The sequence below is a fragment of the Tachyglossus aculeatus genome, chromosome 1, assembly GCF_015852505.1.
Source record: "Tachyglossus aculeatus isolate mTacAcu1 chromosome 1, mTacAcu1.pri, whole genome shotgun sequence".
NCBI classification, from domain to species: Eukaryota; Metazoa; Chordata; class Mammalia; order Monotremata; family Tachyglossidae; genus Tachyglossus; species Tachyglossus aculeatus.
Window position 1 is genome coordinate 169,926,570 of NC_052066.1, and position 25,422 is coordinate 169,951,991.

General features: G+C 47.2%; 2 protein-coding genes across 6 annotated transcripts in view; one reads left to right on the forward strand and one right to left on the reverse strand.

Moving 5' to 3' along the window:
* The window catches only part of LRRC74A (leucine rich repeat containing 74A), a 38,472-nt gene extending 16,127 nt beyond the window's left edge, over positions 1 to 22,345 (reverse strand). For all 3 annotated transcript variants that reach the window (XR_005449837.1, XR_005449836.1, XM_038744377.1), the window contains exons 1-10: positions 22,065 to 22,345; positions 18,650 to 18,769; positions 11,757 to 11,929; positions 10,040 to 10,147; positions 7,445 to 7,541; positions 4,406 to 4,455; positions 4,018 to 4,099; positions 3,741 to 3,826; positions 2,737 to 2,931; positions 2,028 to 2,123 (exon numbers count right to left, since the gene is read on the reverse strand). Coding sequence is in view for 1 of the 3 variants with exons in the window: in XM_038744377.1 (XP_038600305.1) it covers positions 2,028 to 2,123; positions 2,737 to 2,931; positions 3,741 to 3,826; positions 4,018 to 4,099; positions 4,406 to 4,455; positions 7,445 to 7,541; positions 10,040 to 10,147; positions 11,757 to 11,929; positions 18,650 to 18,769; positions 22,065 to 22,101 (1,044 nt within the window). In the remaining 2 variants the exon portion in view is untranslated. The remainder of the gene's footprint in view (positions 1 to 2,027; positions 2,124 to 2,736; positions 2,932 to 3,740; positions 3,827 to 4,017; positions 4,100 to 4,405; positions 4,456 to 7,444; positions 7,542 to 10,039; positions 10,148 to 11,756; positions 11,930 to 18,649; positions 18,770 to 22,064) is intronic.
* ANGEL1 (angel homolog 1) overlaps positions 21,640 to 25,422 on the forward strand; it is a 29,867-nt gene continuing 26,084 nt past the window's right edge. The window contains exon 1 of one of the 3 annotated variants that reach the window (XM_038744348.1): positions 21,640 to 21,797. Coding sequence is in view for 2 of the 3 variants with exons in the window: in XM_038744330.1 (XP_038600258.1) it covers positions 22,426 to 22,521 (96 nt within the window). In the remaining variant the exon portion in view is untranslated. Of the gene's footprint in view, positions 21,798 to 22,425; positions 22,522 to 25,422 lie in introns of those variants that run through there. The other 2 variants (XM_038744330.1, XM_038744339.1) reach the window with 2 other exon arrangements.

Below are 25,422 nucleotides of genomic sequence, written 5' to 3' on the forward strand. Positions count from 1 at the left end.
CCATAATCAATGGAGTAAGGCAAATCCAGTTTTGTTCAATCTAGTCTTTGCATCAGGGCTGTGTTCTGGGTCACAGGCTCTTTATAGATATTTTTTTAAATGGTGTTTGTTAGATAGGACATCTCACTCCTACATTAGGCCCCTCAAATGTGTCTTTTTGTCACACTTGTTGTCACACGAGAAGACAGGATCACAAATGATCAAGTCCTAGAGTCAGTGAGTTTACTGGCTTTGAAGTAATGCTCTTCATATCCAACATTCCTGAGCAGGATATGTGTGAATGAAAGCAGATACCCAAACAACTGCTCTGCAGTTATCTGAAAGGGAGAAACAGAGTGGATGGAAGAAATGTTTTGGGGACTCAGTGAAGCAAGACCTCAGAAGACGTGGTACAGTATGGACAGCTGGAAAGCAGAAGTAGAAAGCTGACCAGCGAGGCATGCAAAAGTTAGAAAGAGGTGGCTCTAACATAATAGAGTCAAGGCTTGGAGAAAATCATATTACAAAGAAGGAGGGAGAAATGAAAACAGTACCATCCTTGGTGGATAAAAATACACACATATATGCAACCTATAATGTGTGTCTGTGTCTGGGTTGGCTTTTCCCGCGTGGATCTGTTTGAGTTTCTCTAAATATGTGTTTTACTTGTGAGTGTGCCCATTACTTTTTTCAGGTCTTCCTCATTGTGTGCCTTTGTGAGTCCATGTATGCCTCCTGGTGTGTGCGTGGTGATCTCTGTTTCCCCTGATTTAATGGGTATTTTTTTCTTTCTATGTGTTTCACTTGGTTTAGGAAGGGCCTTTAATATTTCTGTTTTCTGCCTATGAATTCTCTCTTGACTGTATTCCATTGCTCTCTCCAGGGTCTGGGAGAAGGTGTGGGTGTAGGAACTGGGGGGAAGGGGCATTGTTGACTTTTCCAGAGCTGCTTTCTAGGGCATCCTGTGGCCAGCTGCAGCCGGGATGGAGCTTTGCCATGATCTGGCAGGGGGTGACATTGCCTTGGGTGTGGGTCTGAGGCTGGGTGCCAGGGTTGGGACTTGTAATAGCCACTGGACTGGGGCCTGGGGCTCCGTGGCTCGGGACACTGATGCAGCCGTGATGGCTTTTGTGGAATTGAGGCTTTACATGGGACAGGAGGGGGAGGAATCAGGATGGTAGTTGTGGCACTCTCATAGTCGCAGATATTTATGGACTAAAAGACGCTTCCTGTAAGTATGCATGCCGGATACAACACTGGGTTGACATGAGTGTTATTAATCGTCATCATCACATATCACTGAGGCATTTGTTAAGAGTTTACTATGTACGAAGAGCTAGGGTGGGGGCAGGATGATCTGATCAGACGTAGCTCCTGCCCCACTTAGGGTTCCCAGTCTAAGGGAGAAGGAGAATAGGCATTTCATCAGGAAACTGAGGCACAGAGAAGTCAAGTGACATGTCCAAAGACACCCAGGAGGCAAGTGGTGAAGCTGGGATTGGCACCAAGGTTCTAGGATCTGTGAACTTTGGGCATTTGATGTTTGCCCCACTTCAGGGGCACTTAAGAACATACCTATATATTATATGTCATAAATGATTTATTAATATTAATGTCTGTCTCTTCCATTAGACTGTAAGAGGACTCTTTCCTCTACCAACTCTGTTTCACTCTACTCTTATAAGTGCTTAGTACAGTGCTCTGCACATAGTAAGCTCTCAACAAATACCATTAATGATGATGGTGATGATGATGATGATGAAGATGCTGATAAATGATAGATTCCTGACACCCAGTTCTGGACTTTTTCCCTTGGCCATGGTGATTTACTACTTACTACCTTTGGTACTGCCCTGAAGAGAAAGAGTTCACCAAACCAAGCTGCATTTTGGGGAGGACCCGTAAATCTCCTGAGCTACCCCATTCAGACTTTTCCAATTCATATAGGACCTATCTTTCCTTGTAAATGCAACCCTGTGAAGACAATCCCAGGTCCTGAAGTCTGAACCCCCAGATGGTTCGGAAATGGATTTATGTGGGTGACCTACTGAGATGTTGAGCTCCTCCATCCTGGATTTAGGGTTCTTCTTGAGAGATGCAATAAGGACCATGGCCCCCTCTACGGTCAAGGGATTAAAGGAAAGCTGCGGGAGAAAAACAAGACAGAGGTTGAGGCAGGGGAGGGTTATTCAAGATGGTGGTGGTCCCCCTAATCATGACTGTGTCTTCTTGGGATCTGTTCTCAGGGGACTCATTCCAGTGTTCTGTACCTTCCGGGGCCTCTTGCACTCTGCTCAAGCAGTTTGAGGGCTTTCATTCCTTCTAGCTCTGGACCTCTCACTGGATACCCATCCTCCCTTCCTCTCTCCTCCTAGAATTTCTCCCAGGAGGCCTTCCCAGACTGAGCCGCCTCCTTCCTCTCCCCCTCCTCCCCCTCCCCATCCCCCCGGCCTTACCACCTTCCCCTCCCCACAGCACCTGTATATATGTATATATGTTTGTACGGATTTATTACTCTATTTATTTTATTTGTACATATTTATTCTAATTATTTTATTTTGTTAATATGTTTTGTTTTGTTCTCTGTCTCCCCCTTCTAGACTGTGAGCCCACTGTTGGGTACGGACCATCTCTATATGTCGCCAACTTGTACTTCCCAAGCACTTAGTACAGTGCTCTGCACACAGAAAGCACTCAATAAACACGATTGATTGAATGAATGAATGAAATTCCCTGCCACTGAGATGCTAGCTTTACCTTCAGGATCTTGAGGGTCCCATTGCTTTCCAAGCCCTTGCTCAGCTTCCCAGCCCCTTCGCTGTAGATGTGATTGCTGCTGATGTCCAGGTAGACCAGGGTGGTGTTGACTTTGAGTGCCTCCCCCAGGGCCAGGGCCCCCTCATTCCCCAAGCCATTCCAGGAAAGATCTAAAGTCTTCAGCGTCGCATTGACCTCCAGAGAGAGATGAGAGCATCACAGGCAACACGGAGGCAGAATATCTAGCCAAAAAGGATTTTCAGCCTTTTCTCCGGCGGCTCTCTGGCCTCCCTTTAAGCCAAAGATTCCAGAGGGAAGGAGGGGGACCAGAAAGGGTTTGTCTGCTCCATCTTACTCCTAGCAGGACCCAGACTGAAAGTTCAGCTGAAAGCTTCAGAAGCAGCGTGGCCTAGTAGATAGAGCACTAGCCTGGAGTCAGAAGGACCTGGGTTCTGATCCTGACTCTGCCACTCATCTGCTGCGTGACTTCAGGCAAGTCACTTCACTTCTCTACTCCTCAATTACCTAATCTGCAAAATGGGGATTAAGACCGTGAGCCCCATGTGGGACATGGACTGTGTCCAACCTACCTTGTGTCTACCCCAGTGCTTAGTATAGTGCCTACTAGACATAACGAGCATGTAACAAATACCAATGATTAAAAAAAAAACCCAAACAACACAATATTGTTCCAACCAGTATCAGGCATAGACTCCCAACAGTGTCCTTCCTGCTGCCCTAATTTGCCAAACACTCCCATGGACTCCACTATTAGCTATTTCCCGCTTCACTACCCCAACAGGACCAGTGTCAGAGAATAGAGGGGTATCACAGAAACGGGGATTCACACAGTCCTCGGTGGGCACTAGGTAGGTATGACTGATGGGGATCCAAACAGTGGGGACAATAACAAGAGACAGGCCAGTGATGGAAGTGGGGAAGATGACAATGGTGATGACGACAGTGGGGATGAGGGGAGGAGACCTCCTTGGGGCGTGCCTCACCCGGAGACCAGTGCTCACTGCTGTAGCCCCCTTCTTCCGCAGATGGTTCCAGCTCAGATTCAGTACCGTCAGCCCTTCATTGTAGGCTGGCAAAGAGATTGGACAACAGCTCAAGAGAATCCCTTCTCCAAGGCTGGCAGGAGATGACATTAGCAGGAGAGGGGCATGAGATAACCCGCCACCCCAGACCGCCTTTTAGAAATCAAACAGCTTCCCTCCCATCATCACCCGCCTCCCCCTCCCTTTCCCACCATTCCACCCACCACCGTGGGTTTACCCAGCATGTGTCCCAGGAACTCTCCTCCCTTCTCAGAAAATTCATTGTGGCTGAGGTCCAGTTCCTTTGTCCGGTAATTAACCTGGTGGGACAAAGATCAGCAGAGGGTCATCTCTCCCATCCTCCTTCCAGTCAGTCCAGCTGTTTATACTATAGGCCCTCACTCTTGGTACACCCCTGGGGGCTTGAAGATCAAAGGGGCTTTCTTCTTCTTTTCTCTTTAACTCTCCAGAGGGAGGCTGGCAGGAGAATGGTGGAAGGAGGTAGTGGAGGAGGGGATGGAAGTGCCAGAGGTTCCATATCTGCCCAAAGGCTATCCACCTTCCCCATGGCAATCCTTATCCTGGGCTCCCAGCAGCTAGCTATTAGAGCGGTGCCCGCTCCTTACCGTTAGTGCCTCGGAGAAGTACTGGGCTGATTCCTCTCGGAAGTTGTTCCCTGTGGCAAAACGGGAGTGTTATCAGAGCACGCTGTGGGGAAAAGTGCCTGGGAGAGAGGGCAGGGGTGGGCTTCACCTTCAATCAATCAATCAATGATATTTATTTATTTATTTACCTTAATGTCAACAGCCCAAGTCCTGCCCTGGCCTGAAAAGCCTGCTCTCTTCACATAATAATGATAGCATTTATTAAGCACTTACTATGTGCAAAGCACTGTTCTAAGTGCTGGGAGAGGTTACAAGGCGATCAGGTTGTCCCACATGGGGCTCACAGTCTTCATCCCCATTTTACAGATGAGGGAACTGAGGCCCAGAGAAGTGAAGCGACTTGCCCAAAGTCACACAGCTGACAATTGGCGGAGCCGGGATTTGAACCCAAGAACTCTGACTCCAAAGCCCGTGCTCTTTCCACTGAGCCACGCTGCTTCTCCTAAACTATCTCACAAACTATCACTCTCCCTACCTTCAAAGCCTTATTGAAAGCACAGCTCCTCTGAGACCTTTTTTTTTAAAAAAAATTGTTTTTGGTAAACACTTGTTAACTACGTGCCAGGCACTGTATTAAGTGTTGGGGTAGCTACAAACTAATCAGATTGGATGCAGTCCGTGTCCCACATGGGGCTCACGATCTTATTTCCCATTTAACAGATCAGGTAACTGAGGCACAGAGTCGCTAAGTGACCTACCCAAGGTCAAATAGCAGACTAGTGGTGGAGCCAGGATTAGAATTCAGTCCTTCTGACTCCCGTGCTCTTTCCACTAAGCCACGCTACTTCTCTTCCCCAACTAGGCTCTCATTTCCTCTTCCCCCACTCCCTTCCGTGTTGCCCTTGAACTTGGATTTTCAACCTTTATTCACCCCTCCCTCAGTCACACAACATATAGAATAATAATTGAAGTATTTGTTAAGCACTTACTATGTACCAAGCACTCTTCTAAGCACTTGCGTAGATACAGGATAATCAGATTGGACACAGACCCTGTCATACAAGGGGCTCAAGGTCTTAATCCCCGTAATACATGAGGTAACTGAGGTATGTGCCCAATGTCACACAGCAGACATGTAGCAGAGTCAGGATTAGAACCCATGTCCTCTGACTTCCAGGGCCATGCTCTTTCCACTAGGCCATGCTGCTTCTCACAGTAAGCACATGATAAATATGATTGATTGATTGACTGTTTTGGTACCTTCTGGCTGCAGAGCACTGTACTGAGCACTTGGGAGAATACAAGTGAGTTAAAGAATGGTCCCTGCCCTCACTGACCGACACAAGCCATTCTCAAATTGTTGGGGGATGAAGAAACACCATTCTGTCCATTGATACCAAAAATGCAAACAGAATAACAAATAAATGTAAGCCAATATTAATTGAGAATATGCATAAAGAATATGCATAGAGAAGCAGCGTGGCTCAGTGGAAAGAGCAGGGGCTTGGGAGTCAGTGCTCATGGGTTCAAATCCCAGCTCCGCCACTTGTCAGCTGTGTGACTTTTGGCAAGTCACTTAACTTCTCTGTGCCTCAGTTACCTCATCTGTAAAATGGGGATTAAGACTGTGAGCCCCCCATGGGACAACCTGATCACCTTGTAACCTCCCCAGTGCTTAGAACAGTGCTTTGCACATAGTAAGCACTTAATAAATGCCATCATTATTATAAAGTGCTAAGGGTAGGTGAAAAAGTATAAATGCTAAGGATTGATCAATCAATTGATCAATCCATCAGTGGTATTTATTGAGCACTTACTATGTGCAGAGCACTGAACTAAGCACTTGGGAGAATACAACAGAATTGGCAATTATGTTCCCTGTCCATACTGAGCTTAAAATCCAGGCAGGGAGATAGACATTAATATAAATGGCTTATTGGAAAGAGCAAGGGTTTGGGAGTCAGATTGCATGGGTTCTAATCCCGGCTTGGCCACTTGTCTGCTATGTGACGTTGGGCAAACCACTTAACTTCTCTGTGCTTCAGTTACCTCATCTGTAAAATGGGGATTAAGACTGTGAGCCCCAAATAGGACAACCTGATTACCTTGTATCTACCCCAGCACTTAGAACAGTGCTTGAAACCTAGAGCTTAACAAATACCATTATTATTATTATAAATGAATAAATTATGGATATGCACATATGAGATGTGGGGCTGAGGGAGGGGTGAATAAAAGGTGCACAGAAGGGAGTGGGAGAAGAGGAAATGAGGGCCTAATTGGAAAATGTGCCCTGGGAAGGTTTTTCAGGAAGGTCTTGAAAATGGGGAGAGCCGTAGTCTGGGAGGTTTGAAAGGGGAGGGAGCTCTAGGCAGGAAGAAGGGTGTGAGCAAAGGGATGGAGGCAAGTTGGGAAGGAGGCCTAGTGAGATTATTTTGGGGAGATGGAAGAGCGTATGCATTTAGCTTTAATTCTAATTATTATGATGACTTGACACCTGTCCACATGTTTTGTTTTGTTGTCTGTCTCCCCCTTCTAGACTGTGAGCCCGTTGTTGTGTAGGGGCCGTCTCTATATGTCTCCAACTTGTACTTCCCAAACGCTTAATAGAGTGCTCTGCACACAGTAAGTGCTCAATAAATACAACTGAATGAATGAATGAATGAGTGCTGGGATGAAGAGCTGATAAGAGGGAAAAAGAAGATGAAGAGCCTTAAAGCTATGGTCAGGAGTTTTTGCAACCTTTCCAACTTGTCCTTCCATCCCTCCAACCTCACCACTGGAGTTTCCTGATTATCTTGTGTCTATCCAGCACTTAGTGCAGTGCTTGGCACATAGTAAGTGCTTTAACAAATCCCACAATTTTTACTATCATTATTTTTTTTTTTCACCACTCCCCAGCAGCTACACTCTCCCTCGCCCCTTGGATGGCTCTATTAGATTCTTGATTGCCTTGAAGATGAAAAAGATTAAGTGGGGCTCCGGTGTTAGAAGGACTGCCTTCTCTTAATCTTTGGGGGCCCTGCTGCTTCCTCCTCCCTCCTTTCTGCAGCCTCTCACCTGAGAGCTGGAGGGACCAGATAGAAGAGAGGTTTTCCAGAAGTAACCCAGTGATGATTTTTGCCCCTTCAGTATCCAGGTGATTGTTGGAGATATTCTGAAAGGCAAAAAGCCTCGACATAAGGAACTCCGGCAGAATGAAGCTAACAGTTGCCACCATTCATTCAATCGTATTTATTGAGCGCTTACTGTGTGCAGAGCACTGTACTCAGTGCTTGGGAAGTACAAGTCGACAACATATAGAGATGGTCCCTACCCAACAATGGGCTCACAGTCTAGAAGACCAGGGAACGTGTCTGCTGAGGACAAGGAGGACTTGAAAGAAATTTGGGAGGACAAAGTTCCCCCGTTTACCATATAATCTTCAGATGGCAAACTGACCCCTCAGGGCCAAATTGATGTTCAGTGATAACACTTGTGGTTATCAGATCCGTTTTTAATTTCTCATCTCCCCACCTAAGTCTCCCCTGACATCCATTCCCTCATTCATTCAATCATATTTATTGAGCACTTACAGTGTGCAGAGTACTGTACTAAGCGATTGGGAGAGTACAATAATAAACAGACACATTCCTGGCCCATGTATCTAGAGGGGGAGACAGACAACTGTCACTTTAGTAGTTCTGTAACACTAAATCACCTTTGACTCTAGCACTTTAGATGCATATCTTTACAGTCCTAGCTGTAATTTATTTTGGCATGCCCCATGGTAGATTGTAAGCTCCCTGAGGTACTAAGGTACTAATTCCCCCTTCCAGACTGTAAGCCTGTTGTTGGGCAGGGATTGTCTCTAGCTGTTGCCTAATTGTACTTTCCAAGCGCTTAGTTCAGTGCTCTGCACACAGTGAGCGCTCAATAAATACAGTTCAATGAAGTGTACTCCTCCATATGCTTAGTATAGTCAGTCAATCAAATTTACTGAGTGCTTACTGCATGCAGAGCATTGTGCTAAGTGCTTGGGAGAGTACAATATAAAAATATAACAGACCCATTCCCTGCCCACAGTGCGCTTACAGTCTGCTCTGCACATAGTAAGAGCTCCAGAATTGCTATTGATCGACAGATTGAAACCAGACAACACAATATAATGACATATTCTGTGGAATTCCTGCATGGAGTTTAACAACATCTAATGTGCTTCTCCAGGGGCACCCCTCACCCCCACAACTTGTTCAGGGGTCTTTGTGTTCCCTCACAGAGCCCTCTGGACACAGGTTCTGAGCTGGGTAGGGACTGTCTCTATATGTTGCCAACTTGTACTTCCCAAGCGCTTAGCACAGTGCTCTGCACACAGTAAGCACTCAATAAATACGATTGAATGAATGAATGAATGAATGAAACAAGGCAGGAGTGGGAGACAGAGGGTGACTAGGAGTTTAAAATAGAAATTCCAGACATAAAGGCGCTCTGGGGACAGACTATAAAAATAATAATAATTGTATATTTGTTCAGCTCTTACTACGTGCTAAGGGGGAAGATACAAAACAATCAGGTCTGGGACAGTCGGGGACGGGGGCTTACAATGTAGGTGGGGAGGGAGAACAGGTAGTGAATCCCCATTTTACAGAAGAGGAAACAGAGGACCAGAGAAGTTAAATGACTTAAGCAAGGGCACACAGCAGGTCAGTGGCAGGGCTGAGATTAGAACCCAGGGTCCTCCGACTCTCAGGCTCGTGGTCTTTGCCTTCAGCCACACTGCTTCATACTAGCTGAAAACTGGACTATTCGGTATAAAACCGGATAAATAGTCACCCTGGTTCAAATCAACGCTCGTAGGAAGAGCTGACAGGTGGAGGGATGGAGGCAGGACAGGAAGGGAAAGTTGTGGAGCCAACAGCTTCTAGCCTCAGCCCAAGCCCCACTGACCGAGAGATAACACCTCTTCTCCCACCATCCATGTCCCACCCCATGTCATCATCATGTTGGGGGCTTCCTGGCAGGACAGGTTCCAGACAAACTGGAAGCAGGGAGAGGGGCCAGTTGAGAGCTGCCGAAACACGGTTTTGAGGTTCCCCTAGAGAACACAGTCACACAACCAAAATCCCAGGCTTGCAGCAGCTGTGGAACAAATGGCTTTTTCCAAAGCTCCCAAACCTCATGACAAAATTCACCACTTGCCCATTCCCCTTTGGTAGGTTTGAAATGAAGCTAGAAACAGCGGCTCTACTGTAAGAAACCTGTGGGTTTGGGGCTCTTGGGGGAAGTTTATTGATCTTGCCCTGAGTTGACTGGGTTTCCGTAATGTGTGCCAGGGAGGTGGGAAGGGGCCGTCTTCACAGAGCCAGGATTTGATTATCCCAGATGACTCTACTACCTTGTAGCCTTTGAAAATGTTCAAACCGAGGCAGCTGCTGAGGATCTGGGTTTTGAGGTTGGGCAGGTTTGACTCAGTAAACCCTCCACTGGCCTGTGGGATTGGAGCACAGTGACTCTGCAATGGAGAGAGCCAGGGCCTGAAAGAACTGGCTCTCAGAGGGCCCGATAATCTGTTGTTTCCACGCTGGAGGAAAGCCAGAGAGCAGGGCTGAAATACCCATCTGCCGGGCTCCGCTACTCAGAGCGCTTGGAAGGGAGTCAGTAGAGAGAAGTGGGTACCAGTTCCTGGATGTAGCAGTTCTCCCGCAGCATCTGCACCAAGCTCAAGGCTCCTTCAGCCAGGATCCAGTTGTCTGCCAGTTCCAGGTGTGTGACGGTTGTGTTGGACTTCAGCCGCAGGGGAATGGACAGAGAGACGGAGGGAGGGAGAGAGAGAGAGATGACGACAATGATATTTCCTGCCCTGACCAGAGCGTCTGTTTCTCCTGCATGTCCTGGCTGCCACAGAGAGGATAACCCATTCCAGGAACACGTTAAGGGAACACTGGAGCATTGGAACATACAGAGGGATTGAGGATAGAGAATTGGAAGAATTTCCTGAAATAAATGATGGAGGGAGATGTATTGGGGGTGGGTCTCCTTTGAAGTTCCCCTATGGTCATCCTAAAGATTGAACTGGATGACCCCGAAAGGTGCTTCTACCCTGAAGATTATGTGGTTGGACAGCCTTCCTCCTCCTGGGCCTGCCTAGGGGTCAGAGAGATGGGGACTCCTTTTTTATATAGTATTTGTTGAGCGCTTACACTGTTCTAAGCACTGGGTTAGGTATAAGTTAATTAGGTTGGACACAGTCCCTGTCCTGCAGGGGGGTCACAGTCTTCGTTATGCTACTAATAATAATTGTGGTATTTGTTAAGCGCTTACTATGTGCCAGGTACTGTGTGAAGCACTGGGGAGGATATGAACAAATAGGGTTGGGCACAGTCCCTGTCCCACATGGGGCTCACAGTCTTAATCCCCATTTCACAGATGTGGGAACTGAGGCACAGAGAAGTTGAGTGACTTGCCCAAGGCCACACAGCAGGCAAGTGGCAGAGCGTGGATTAGAATCCATGACCTTCTGACTCTCAGGCCTGTGATCTATCCACAACAACACACTACTTCCCAAGGAGTGGATAGAGCTTCCAAGTGGGAGGGAGAACAGGAGAATGGAGACACAGAGAAGTGAAGTGACTTGCCCAAGGTCCCATGCCGCAGACAAGCGGTGGAGCCAGGATTAGAACCCAGATCCTCTGGCTCCCAAGTCAGTTCTCTTTCTACTAGAGAACTCTTCTACTTAGAGAAGCAGCGGGGCTCAGTGGAAAGAGTGCAGGCTTTGGAGTCAGAGGTCATGGGTTCAAATCCCAGCTCCACCAACTGTCAGCTGTGTGACTTGGGGCAAGTCACTTCACTTCTCTGGGCCTCAGTTCCCTCATCTGTAAAATGGGGATTAAAACTGTGAGCCCCCCTTGGGACAACCTGATCACCTTCTAAGCTCCCCAGCACTTAGAACAGTGCTTTGCACATAGTAAGTGCTTAATAAATGCTATCATTATTATTACTAAATCACGCTGCTTCTCCTTAGCCGATCCCCACACTGGGGTTCTAAGTGGCAGTTGGTTGGCATTCCTGGTTTGATTCAGAGCCCTCCTCATTTACTCCTAGCTGTCCCGAGAGTAGGAGCCCTCCGGGGTCGGCCTCTCAGGGCTCAAAATGGAGAGCGACCCATTTCTTCTGCCCAGCTCTGCCGCTGCCTACCCCAGAGTGGCTTTGGAAGAGATCCATAGCTCAAAAGGGAGCGAAATGGCAAGATGAGCAGGTAGGGTGGGCAGCGAACGGGATGTTCTTTCAGATTCCGGGTGGGCGGAAAGGGAGAGTCTAAGACAGCAGTGCCAAACCCCGCTTCTCCTCCCCAGGACGTCTACTGCGCCTCGGCTTCCAGATCCAGCGTGCTCACCACCAGAGCAATGGCAACGGCCTTGGTACCCTTGGGTCCCAGCCCGTGGTGATTGAGGTTCACATAGGCCTCTTCCATGTTCCGAAGGAAGTAGGATACAGGGATCACTCCCACCACTTTGCAGGCCTCCACGTACAGCTCGGCTTGGCCTGTGGTGAAAAGCCTTTCGGTTTCTGAAAGAGAAAGGCGAGGGAATGTGAAGAGGGTTTCTCCCCCCCGACCCGACCTCCGCTTTCTACCGCTTCACCCTTTCAGGGAGAATTTGTCAGAGCTGGTGGGGCAGTGGGGGACCCATCAATCCCCAAAAAAGTGATCAACTCAGAGAGGAAAAGAGGGAGAAGCACTTCCATCCATTCATTAATTCATTCAATTGTATTTATTGAGCGCTTACTGTGTGCAGAGCACTGTACTAAGTGCTTGGGAAGTACAAGTTGGCAACATATAGCGACGGTCCCTACCCAACAGCGGGCCACAAAGAAGCAGCCCAGAAGAGCTCCCCTCTAGACTGTAAGCTCCCTGTGGGCAGGGCATGTGTCCACCAACTCTCTAATATTGTACTGCCCCAAGCACTTAGTATAGTGCTCTAATGCTCAATAAACACCACTGATTAATTGATTGATCTCAGAAATTCCAGAGTGGACCAAACATTTTCTCTTCGGTTATGATGCTGGACTAAGTTTTGTGAGGCTCCAACTGTCAGGGAAAGACATCAGAGAGGGTCTTGGGCAAATACCAAAAGGGGGCCAATTTCAGGAGGGCAAACAAGGTCATCAGACCCTCACCTGGCCACCTTTGTTTCCTTGTTCCTAGTAATAATAATTGTATTTTTTAAGCACTTAGTATGAGCCAAGCACTAAGTGATTGATATAAGATCAATCAATCAGTTAATCAGTGGTATTCATTTAGGATTTCCTTTGTGTAGAGCACTGTAATAAAGCACCTGGGAGGGTACATACTATACAATTAATTTGGTATTTATTGTATATATTTATTGTATATATATGTATGTATTGTGTATATTTATTGTAAATCCCTACCATCCAGGAGCTTACAGTCTAGAGGGGTAGACAGATATTAAAATAAATTACAGATAGGGGAAAAGTCAAAGTGCAAAGGACATTTACATTTCAAGTGCTTTTGGGCTACGGATCCAAGTGCATTGGCAAGGCAGAAGAGGGAGGGATTAGGTTAGGGGGTTTAATCAGGGAAGGCCTGATTTGAAATTGGGGAGAGTGGTGATCTTTCAGACATGAACGGGGAGGAAGTTCCAAGCCAGAGGGAGGACGTGGGTCAGAGTTGGTGATGAGATAGACGAGATTGGGGTACCGCGAGTAGGTTGGTATAGAGGAGTGAAAGGTATGGGCTGTGTTGTAGTGGGAGATCGGTGATTCAGATTAGACACAGTCCCTGGCCCACATGGGATTCACAGTCTAAGGGAGAGAGCGAACAGGTAGTGAATCCCCATTTTATAGATGAGAAAACTGAGGCCCAGAGAAGTGTAGTGACTGTCCCAAGATAATGATAATAATAATAATGGTGGTATTTGTTAAGCGCTTACTATGTGTGGAGCACTGTTCTAAGCACTCGGGGGGATACAAGTGATCAAGTTGTCCCATGTGGGGCTCACAGTCTTAATCCCCATTTTACAGATGAGGTAACTGAGGCACAGAGAATTTAAGTGGCCTGCCCAAGGTCACACAGCGGACAAGTGGCGGAGCTGGGATTCGAAGCCACGACCTCTGATTCCCAAGCCTGCCTGCGCTCTTTCCGCTGAGCCACACTGACTCATACAGCAGGCGACGGAGCCAAGATTAGAACCCAGATCTTCTGACTCTCCGGCCTGTGCTCCTTCCAATAGGCAACTCTACTATGCTCAGGAGAACCTAGTTCTGCGCAAACCGAACTCACATCTGGCCAAACATGTCCGCATTTCATTTGCTTCCCACCTTACCCTCTCATCTTGCCATTTCATTCCCTTTTGAGCTATGGATCTCTCCCTAACTGTGGCTCAGTAGGGTCTAAGTTGGCATGCTACTAGGGCTCCCAGCCAACTGACCACAGGCATTTCCAAGGCAGACAGCAAGACCTTTGTCTGGACAAGGCAAAGACTTTTTGGGGGCATGTCATGTAGCCACAAACCAGCCCACTCTTTCAGGCCCATCTTCCGTCTGAGGTTGCAGAGCGGTGACCGCTCCTACTGCAGCCTCGGCTAAGCCAAACTGGCTCATTGGTTTCCAGTTTCCTGGGGAGGCAATATCACCATTCTGGTGCTGCCTTGGATTATTCTCCAAGACCGCAGAAGTGGACATTAGCATCTTGGGCAACGCCAGTCTGGGAAGCCGTCGGCCCGGCTCGCAGGAGAGCCCAGACCAGACGCGGCGGTTGTCACTGCTTGTCTACATTCCTTCCTCTAAACCCAGTGCTTAGAGGCTGAAGTCTCCAGAGCCTGAATAAGCACCAGCTTCATGTCCCGGTATGTCCTTGAAACAAATTCCAATCCAGTCAGTGTTGGGGCCAGATGCTTTTAGGGTCTGGCCCTTTCTTGGCGGTTTAGTTGTACGGTAGACTCGCAGCTCGGGAAACTGAAGGGCTGACGGTCAGTCAGAGCTAGACAAACTCGGCAACCTTGACTGATAGCAACATCTGTCGCCTTGGGGACTTAGTGAAAAATATCTGCACTGAGAAAGCTGAGACACTGAATCGGCAACACCTGGGTACTTCTCCTTACTCAGGCCACAGACCCAGTTTTCAATAGCGGAGTCTGGGCAATTAGTCAGAAAAATGATCTTGCTTGGGATCTGAAACATTGGGTGTCATTAGGACCTCTTTTTTTTAGACCTGGCTGGAGGATGTGAAGATAGAACAGTGTTCAGCACTTAGAACAGTGCTTGGCACATAGTAAGCACTTAACAAATACCATTATTATTCGGGGAAGCAGCATGGCTCAGTGGAAAGACCACGGGCTTGAGAGTCAGAGGTCATGGGGTCTAATCCCGGCTCCGCCGCTTGTCAGCTGTGTGACTTTGGGCAAGTCACTTAATTTCTCTGTGCCTCAGTTACCTCTTCTGTGAAATGGGAATTAAGACCGTGGGCCCCAAGTGGGACAACCTGATCACCTGTATCCTCCCCAGTGCTTAGAACAGTGCCTTGCAAATAGTAAGCACTTAACAAATGCCATCATTATGATTATTATTATTTGCAGTAGACAATGGCCCATCCAGGCTGGTAGGCTGTCTTCAAAAGCTTCCCCCCCCCCCCCCCCCCCCAGTAGGAGGAACAGTGCTCACAGTAAGCGCTCAATAAATACTATTGAATGAATGAATGAATGAACAGTGTGATAGTACATTCTTAAAATTGTTGAAGTAGCATGGTATAGTAGGTAGACCATGGGCCTGGACCTAGGTGTTTTTTTTAATGGTATTCGTTAAGCGCTTACTATATGTCAGACACTGTTCTAAACTCTGGGGTAAATACAAAATAATCGGCTTGGACACAGCCCATATCTACATGGGGCTAAAAGTCTTGACCCCCATTTTACAGAGGCGGTAACTGAGGCACAGAGGCACGAAGTGATTTGCCAAAGGTCACACAGTAGACAAATGGCAGAGCTGGGATTAGAACCCAGGTCCTCCTGCCCCTCAGACCTGTGCTGTACCCACTGGGCCATGCTGCTTCCCTAGATTTTTCCTTTCGTGTGTTTTCAATCTACGACCTTCATGTTTTAATGGATGCTGATGCTGTGGGATTTGGGTAATCAATCAGTAAATCAGCGGTATTTACTGAGTGCTTACTATGAGCAAGAAAGCACTTGGAAGCAGCATGGCCTAGTGGAAAGATTCAGAGGATCTGAGTTCTCATCCTGATTCTGCCACTTGTCTGTGAGTGACCTTGGGCAAGTCACTTGACTTCCCTGTGCCTCGGTTGCTTCATCTGTAAAATGGCGATTCAGACTGTTGGGCCTCCCGTGCGACGGGGATTGTATCCAAGCTGATTAACTTGACTCTACCCCTGAGCTTAGTACAGTGCCTGGCACAGAGCACGTGCTTAACAAATGCCACATAAAAAAGAGCACTGCATTATTAAGTGCTTGAAGTACCTTATACTAGAGATGGTAGAAACAGTTCCTGCCCACCAGGAGCGTACAATCTTCAGGGGCAGACAGGCATCAAAATCAATTACAGAAAGGGGAAATAATAGAGTATAAGCATAGTCTACAATGAGGAGAGGGCGACTGGGGAAACGAAGGCTTAGTCAGGGAAGACCTCTTGGAGGAGATGGGATTTTAGGGGGGTTAACAACAATTCTTTGTTCCTGGTCCCTTTTTCCAGATGGGAATAAGGAGAAAGTCCTGGGGACCACGTCCTGGCCTGGTTCAATGGAGTAACTGATTACAGTGCTTCTGATTTGCCCAGTGCCCTCGCACTCTCCCATCCCTGTCAGCCCCCTCCCCACTGGGGCAGAGTGCAGTGCGAATAAGTGGCCAGGGCATTTTACAGAATGAAAACAAAGGGATTTGTTTTTTAATGTGCAGAACCCACTTAGGGCCCAAGAGACCGCAGCATACTGGCTCTCTTGGCTATGTCATGACCCAGCAGGCGGTTGCCTTGGTAGCTGCTGCGTTCTTTGCCGCCCACGTTAGCAGCTATGTTTCAGAATCCCAGCCGGGCATGTCCCCTGTGCAGCATGCCGGTGGTGGTTCTTTGGTTAGAAACCTTCCTCCCGGGTGGCAGAGCCCCACTAGGCATTCCCTTCTTGAACAGATTCATTCATTCCTTCAATCGTATTTATTGAGCGCTTACCGTGCTCACAGCACTGTACTAAGCCCTTGGGAAGTACAAGTCGGCAACATATAGAGACGGTCCCTACCCAACAACGGGCTCACAGGCTATAAGGGGGAGACAGACGACAGAACAAAACATATCGACAGGTGTCAAAATCGTCCGAACAAATTGAATTAAAGCTCTATGCACACCATTAACAAAATAAATAGAATAGTAATAATAACAATAATAATGATGGTATTTGTTAAGCGCTTACTATGTGCAAAGCACTGTTCTAAGCGCTGGGGGGATACAAGGTGATCAAATTGTCCCATGTAGGGCTCACAGTCTCAATCCCCATTTTACAGATGAGGGAACTGAGGCACAGAGAAGTTAAGTGACTTGCCCAAAGTCACACAGCTGGCAATTGGTGGAGCCGGGATTTGAACATATGACCTCTGACTCCAAAACCTGTGCTCTTTCCACTGAGCCACGGTACAAGTAAAATAGAGTGATAAATCTGTACAAATATATACAAGTGCTGTGGGGAGGGGAAGGAGGTAGGGCGGGGGGGTGGGGAGGAGGAGAGGAAAAAGGGGGCTCAGTCTGGGAAGGCCTCCTGGAGGAGGTGAGCTCTCAGTAGGGCTTTGAAGAGAGGAAGAGGAACAGATAGAACTAGACCCAAGAAACAGCATGGAGTAGTGTACAGAGTGTGGGCCTGGGAATCAGAAGGTCATGGGTTCTAATCCTGGCTCCGCCGCTTGTCTGTCGTGTGACCTTGGGCAAGTCGCTTCACTTCTTTGTGCCTCAGTTACCTCATCTGTAAAAATGGGGACTAAAACTGTGAGCCCCCCGCGGGACAACCTGATCACCTTGTAACCTCCCCAGCACTTAGAACAGTGCTTTGCACATAGTAAGCGCTTTATAAATGCCATCATTATTATTATCATTATTATCATTATTACTACAATATAACGGGGTTGGTGGACACGTTCCCTTCCCACAATGAACTTGCAGTCTAGAGGGGAAGAAAGTCAGCACTTTTTTATGGGACTTGGCTTGGGTAGAGCAAGGGCCTGGGAATCAGAGCACCTGGTTTCTCATTCCAGCTCCACCACTTATTTGAAGCAGGACCTTGGGCAAGTCACTTCACTTCCTTGTGCCTCGGTTACCTCATCTGTAAAGTGGCGGTTAAAACTGTGAGCCCCTCTTAGGTCGTGGACTGTGTCCAACCTGGTATCTTCCCTCTTGACTATAAGCTCGTTGTGATCAGGGGACAGGTCTACCAACTCTTTTATATGGTATTCTCCCAGGAGCGTAGTACAGTGCTCTGTACACCGTGAACGCTCAATTAATAAAATTGATTGTTTAAAGTTACCAACTTCATTAGGGTGGTAACGAGTGGATGGATGACATTCATTCATTCTTTCATGCATTCACTCATTCATTCTTTCATCCAATGTCCGTCACCGGGCTCACTGAGCATTAGCTGTTGATTGACTTGAAGGCAGGCCACTGTTGCAGAATTTTTTTAGGGTAATTGTTAAGCGCTTATTATGTGCCAGGCACTGTACTAAGAGCTGGGTTAGATACAAGATAATCAGGTTGGCCTCAGTCCCTCTCCCCTCATGGGGCTCAATCTTAATCCCCATTTTACAGATGAGGTCACTGAAGCACAGAGAAGTTCAGTGACTTGCCCAAGTTCACACAGCAGACAAGCGGTGGAGTCAGGATTAGAACCCAAGTCCTTCTGGCACCCAGGCCTGTGCTCTATCAAATAAGACCACGCTGCTTTCCAGGACTTGATCTGAAGCAGTGTAAAATACGTGGAACAGAAGAAATAGGCAGGCTGCAGTAAGTGGGCAAGCCAAACCTTACATTGATCCAGAGGCTGAGTCGCCAGCTGGGACGGACCCCATAAGCAACATTTGGAGAAGTTAGCCACGGGGAAGACTTGTGATGGGTGTGGAAAAGATTGCGGGACCCAAGCCGCAGCCATTTCTTCCCAAAGACCTGCCCAGGAAGCAACTCTGGCAGTGGCAGGAAATGGAGCTACCTTCTCCACAAAAAGAACAGTCTGAGCCCACGCGTGGTTATGGGGCTGTAACAACAGGAGGACAAGCGAAAACTCACCTGTAATCTCTAGGTCGGTTTCGGAATCCTCAGCTTTTTCCTTTTCCAGGAGATTTGTGTCATCGTCATAGATGAGTGATTCCTCCGATTCCGAGTCAGGGGATACTTTTTCACCCTCGTCTGGAAGGAGAATAACTTCCTCAGTTCTGGCCTAACCAGGTCTCTCTGGACGTTTGCTTCCTTCGGCCTTTACTTTCTCCTAAAACACTGTTGGGGATAGTTCAAGAGTCTGTATAGTCCTCCAACTCGTTCTGTTCCCTCTCTCACTTGGCTCTGGATTCCTTGTTCCTCTGACGATCAATTTTTTTCTCTGCCCCTAGGACAAGATTCTTGATATGTCTCAGTGGAAAGAGCATGGACTTTGGAAGTCATGGGTATAAATCCCGGCTCCGCCACTTGTCAGCTATATGACTTTGGGCAAGCCGCTTAATCAATCAATCAATCAATTAATCATATTTATTGAGCGCTTACTGTGTGCAGAGCACTATACTAAGTGCTTGGGAAGTACAAGTTGGCAACATATAGAGACGGTCCCTACCCAACAGTGGGCTCACAGTCTAGAAGGGGGAGACAGAGAACAAAACATATTAACAAAATAAAATAAATAGAATAGATATGTACAAGTAAAATAAATAACAACTTAACTTCTCTGTGCCTCAGTTACCTCATCTGTAAAATGGGGGTTAAGACTGTGAGCCTCCCGTGGGACAACCTGATCACCTTGCAACCTCCCCAGCGCCTAGAACAGTGCTTTACACATAGTAAGCGCTTAATAAATGCCATTATTATTATTATTCCCTTCCTCTGTAGGTAATAAGACTTGACCCGCATACATCACTGCACTCCTCTCACCCAGTTCTCCCTGCGTTAAGTAGAAACCCCTGACCATTTACTTCAATCAACCAGTCAGTCAATCAATGATATTTATTCAGTGCTTACTGTTAGAACAGTGCTCCACACACAGTGCTTGGGAGAGTACAATACAACAGAGTGTATTGCCCACAGTGAGTTTACAGAAACGGAGACACTTGAAGACAATCATCTCTCTCCTTCCAACTTATCCACTCTCATCTCCCACTACACTACAGCTCCCACGCTTTACTCCTCTCAAGCTAACCTTCTCAGTGAGCTTCATTCTTTTCTCTCCCACCCCTGACTCTTGATCACACCCTCCCTCTTTCCCATCACCCTTCCCTCTTCACATCTGATAGACCACAGTTCTCCCCATTGTCAAAGCCTTTTTGAAATCAAATCTCTTCCAGCAGGCCTTTCCTGATTGAATCCTCATCTCTCTAGTTTGCATTCCCCAACTTCCATTTAAACTATTCTGTGCCACCTAAGCCTTTAAATACTGTTAACCTCCTGGTGCACTTTTGTCCATGTTTTCTGCACCCTATTTCTTAATTACTAACTCATATATATACCCTCTTTTCCTTCTTCTGCCTACCTATAGTTTACTTTAGTGTCTGTCTTCCTTGCTAGATAATAAACTTCTTGAGGACAGGGATATCATGTCCATCAACTCTATTGTGCTCTCCCAAGTGCTTCGTACAGTGCTCTGCATACAGTAAGTGTTCAGTTAATACCACTGATTCACAGATTGATGCCCCTTCCTACCTCTCCTGACTACTCTCCTATCACAAGCCAGCCTGCAAACTTTGCTCCTCTAATGCTTTCCTCTCACTGCTCCTCAGCCTCATCTATTTTGCCACCGACCTCTCGCCCATATCCTGTCTCTGGCCTGAAATGCCCTCCCTCCTCAAATCTGACAGGCAATTACTCTACCCCACTTCAAAGCCTTATTGAAGACACATCTCCTCCAAGACGCCTTCCCTGACTAAGCCCTTCTTTCCTTCTGTGTTGCCCTGACTCACTCCCTTTATTCACCCCACTCCCAGCCCCACAGCACTTATGAACATATCTATAATTTATATTTATTTATTTATACTAATGTCTGCCTCCCCTTCTAGAATGTAAGCTCTTAGTGGGTAGGAAATATGTCTGTTATACTGTACTCTCCCAAGTGCTTAGTACAGTGTTCTGCACTCAGTAAGCACTCGATAAATTCGATTGACTGTCTGACTGACTGACTCCCCTGGGAGTGTGTGTGGGAGGGCAGCTGAAACAGTGGGCTCAAGGGGAAGGGACCCACTTTCGTAACCGACATAACTGACTCCTACCTCGGTTGGAATTCTGTGGCCCCACCCGAGATGAGCTCCGGAGGGTGGCCCTATAAATCGGTCGGAAACCCATCCACACCCATTGGGACCTTAGCTCTCTTTTGGGAATGTGGGGACTGCCTGTGAACAGGAGGTCCCATGTGCTGAATTGTCCATCCTTGAGGGATGCTGGGACTTGGAGCCTTGGCTAATGAACAGGCACTGAGTTTGAGTGACTTCTCCTGCCCAAATCGTGCCTCTGGACCTGCTGGCTGTCTTTGCCCTTCAGCACTGCTCAATCCCTCTCTCCTGCCTGGAATTTCCTCCCCCTTCGCCTCTGGCAGAACATTGCTCTCCCCCCATCTTCCAAACTGTTTTAGTGTGACTTCTCCTCCATGAGGCCTTCCCTGATTGATGTTCCACCTCCCCAACCTATTCTCCTGACTATTGCCACTCCCTGTCACCTTAAGCGCTTGGGTATTCCTGCCCCTACCCTGCACCACACACACATCATAGCTCTTATGTACATGTCTTTTAACTATGGTTGTTTCCCCTACCAATAATTTATTTTAGTGTCAGTCTCCATGGCTAGACTGTAAACTCCATGTTTAATAACTCCATTGTCCTCTCCCAAGTGCTTAGTGCAGTGCTCTGCACACAGTAAGCATTCAAGTAATATTGATTGTTGCCCTAGGATGGTTCCAGACGGATCGCCCAGTCGAAGCCCAAGCCCAGTCAGGCCTGGTCCCACCAGTCTTATTCAGTCAGAGGGCCAGGCTCAGAAACATACAGGGCTCTCAAAGAAAGTTGTCTCCCTTTCCTTACTCTAAGGCTCAGACCCATCATGCCATGCCACTGACTGCAATCTCCAGCATCTTAGCCAGAGCACAGAAAAACTAGAGAACTTCTAGACTAAAGGAGTGATTGAACACCAGGAGAGCCTTCACCGAGAGCTTGGGGACTCTCTGCCAGGAAATTCTTTCCAAAAGGTGAGACACCATATTCTAGGCATTCACCTTTTCTGCAGGTAGGAGACTAGCGCTGATGACCTCACAAACTGGTCTCTCCCAAATGGGTGGCTCCGAATCAATGTTTCCGGCCCAATTTCCCCCATCACCAGGCCCAACCGATGTGCTAAAACCCTATCCTGCATTTTTACATGGGCAGGGAAAGAAGTGTGTTTGCCATCCGGGTCTAGCTGGCTTGCAGATTATCTATTCCAAAAGGCACCTGAGAGGTGATAAGTGACTTCTCACCTTCTGCTTTAAGGTCAGAAGCCTCGTTGTCATCCATGGGGCCGAGAGCTCACCGTTTACTGCCTTTCTCTGTGGTAAACCTTGTCCATTTACCACTGTCTCAGGCCTTGCTCTCGGCTCTCTCACGTACCACAGCCTCCTTCTACTTGCCAGGCATCACAACCTCTGAAGCAGGCTCTTACAGGTGGCTGGTAGACCCGGATTTGATCCCAATTTTGCTTTCCCCAGGCATTGGGATGAGCGGATCTGCTCTCTCCCTGAAGAGTTTTCCCTGTGTGTTTATCCTGACGGTTTCCCCATCCTCCCTGCTTCAGGGCTCCAGTATTCTGTGACCTCATTCAGTCATTGTGATCTGGCCAGAATGACCTTGGTAACAAGAGGTCCCAGACTACCTTTGGTTTATCTTGGGCTGCCATCTTCCCTCATGTGTTCAGCGGGGCCAAGACAGAACTCCCAGGTACTGTGAGTGAATCAATTGGTTGGTATTTTCCCCTCTGTGGGCCGGTTCCACACCGGAACCTCATAAGTGAGGAAGCTGCCATTATGCTTGGTTCTTAAGGTGGCTGCCCTTTGAATAAGGAGGCTTTTCAGTGGTAGATAAAATCTATCTTATTTTGCACCATATGCCACTTGGAATATTGCTCTGAGGTTAAATGGGGATGAACAGTGTCAAATTAAGACAAATTATTAAAATATCACCAGGCCCAGAGCAGCAAGAATTCTGACTATCTAGGCCAGAGTCCCTTCTAGTTTAGGACTGAAGTGCTCATGTCTTTGGCTAAATCTCATGGATTTGAGTTTTCAGTCAGTCACCAGGAAACGTAGCTGCACTGAAATTCTGAAGGTCTGGTCATCCCTTCCCGATTTTATCAACTCAGTAATTTCATCATCTTGGGGACATGGGGAAATATTTCCCCCTTACCTCACTGGAAAACCACATCTCCTCTCAGAAGTCTTCCCTGCTTAATTTCTCATCTCCCCCTCATCTCCCCACACTGACCCCCCCACTGCATCACTTATGCACTCGAGTCCGTATCCCTTAAGCATTTAGGTACTCACACCCACAGCACTGATGTACGCTTCTTTTAGACTCAATTGCTTCCTGTTCCTGTAATTTATTTTAGTGTCTGTCTCCCCCCTTGAGAGAAGGGATTGTATCTACTAACTCTTTCCTACTCTCCCAAGTGCTTAGTTCAGTGCTCTGCACACAGTAAGTGCTCAATAAAATATTATTGACTGATTGCAAACAAGATGCTGGGCAAACAATATAGCAGAACAAGTAATGTTATTGTCATTTAAAGGCCATAAAACTCTTGGAAAAGGCTTGTTAATCACCTGACTTTAAGGTTATCTGGAGGAAAGAGGTAGAACTCACACATTTCATCTTTTGCCTCTATTAGGGAAGCAGAGGAGACTAGGAAAATCCACATCGGAGGCAAAGTAAGAGTGGAAAGTAGCAGTTGGGAGAATGGGGAGACTTAGGGAAGAAGGGACTCAAACCAGGGATAGACAGATTGCAGCTGGGAAAACATTACAGTAGTTCTTTAAATTTCTGACCATTCATTAAGAGAATTTCCATGAGCAGAATGAAACAATTTCTGACACTTATGGTCTCTTGCTCCTGGGTTCAGTTGCTACCCAGAGGGAGAGCCCTAAGCAGAGGATGAAAGATGAGGACATTGCCCTGATAGTGAAGTAGTCCGAAGCCAGACAAAAAACTGATGCTTTCTGTGCCTCAGAGAAGCCATTAATTATCCTACACAAAGTTGTCTTGTCTCTTCTGTAGTGGATAAAGGAGCACACCCCCAATCAATTTCATCATTCACTGATTTTATTTCATAATATATTTATTGATTTTAATCCTGGATTTTTGCAAGTGGAGTTGAAGAGAGCATTATAAACTCAAAGTGGACGAGAGAGTGTTTAATGATTCCTGTCAGATGATTGTGGCAGGGTTGCTTCTCCCGCCTAAATTACTGCATCAGCCTCCTTGCTGATTTCCCAACCTCCTGTCTCTCCCCATTGCAGTCCATACTCCGCTGCCCAGATAATCTTTCCACAAAAACGTTCAGGACATGCCAAGCCCCTCCTCAAAAATCTTCAGGGGTCTCCCATCCATCTCCATATCAAACAAGAACTCCTCACTATTGGCTTTAAAGCACTCCATCACTTCGACCACTCCGACTTTACCTCGCTTCTCTCCTTCTACAACCCAGCCCACACTCTCTGCTCCTCTGTTGCTAACCTTCTCACTGTGCCTCAATCTCGACTGTCTCGCTGCCGACCCCTGGCCCACGTCCTGCCTCTGGCCTGGAATGCCCTCTCTCCTCAAATCTAAAAGACAGTTACTCTACCCACCTTCAAAGCCTTACGGAAGGCAAATCTCCTCCAAGAGGCCTTCTCAGACTAAGCCCCACTTTTCCTATATCCCATTCCCTTCTGTATCACCCTGACTTGCTCCCTTTGCTCTTCCCCCACCCCAGCCCCGCAGCACTTATGTATATATCTGTAATTTTATTTATTTGTACTGATGCCTGTCTCCCCCAACCCTAGACTGTGAGCTCATTTTGGGCAGGGAATGCCACTGTTTATTGTCGTATTGTACTTTCCCAAGTACATAGTGCAGTGCTCTGCACACACAGTAAGCACATAATAAATATAATTGATTGAATGAATGAATGAATGAATGGATGAATGAAGCAACGTCATGATGGAGGTATTTCTTTAGAGAGAAATGTCCCAATGTCCTCACATGCTGATTTCCTTCCATAGACATAGAGGAAGGCAGGTGACCATTACACCGGCAGGGAACATTTCTGCTAATTCTGTTGCGTTGTGCCTCCCCCAAATGCTTAGTATAGCGTTCTGCACGTAGTAAACATTCAATAAAGACCACTGATTGATTATCATTTGGGCTCTTAGAGCCTCGGAAGGGTGAGACTACTTCAGAAGCAGGCATTTTGGGGTCCTAGTACTACCTGGGAGCTAACCAGAACATTTTACTGAAGGAGAAAGAACTAGGGATCCTGGTTTTTCTTGGGGCATGTAAGGACAGAGGGTGGGAATCTCATGGCTTCTGTGATACGTAAGTAGTATTTACTGAGGGCCTTCTGTGGACAGAGCATTTGGGAGAGTACAGTAAAATTAGTAGACACGATTCTTGTTTTTAATGGCATTTGTTAAGCGCTTACTATGTGCCAGACACTTCAGATTAGGATGGCCTTTGTCTCTTTTATACCGAACAGCCTGGGTTTCAGCCGGTCTGTCCCCTGTCTGGTATGGACAAAACCCAGGACGCCTTTATGACAGGTTCTTTTAAATGCCCAGCCTCCCTCCATCTCAGATTCATTCATTCAGT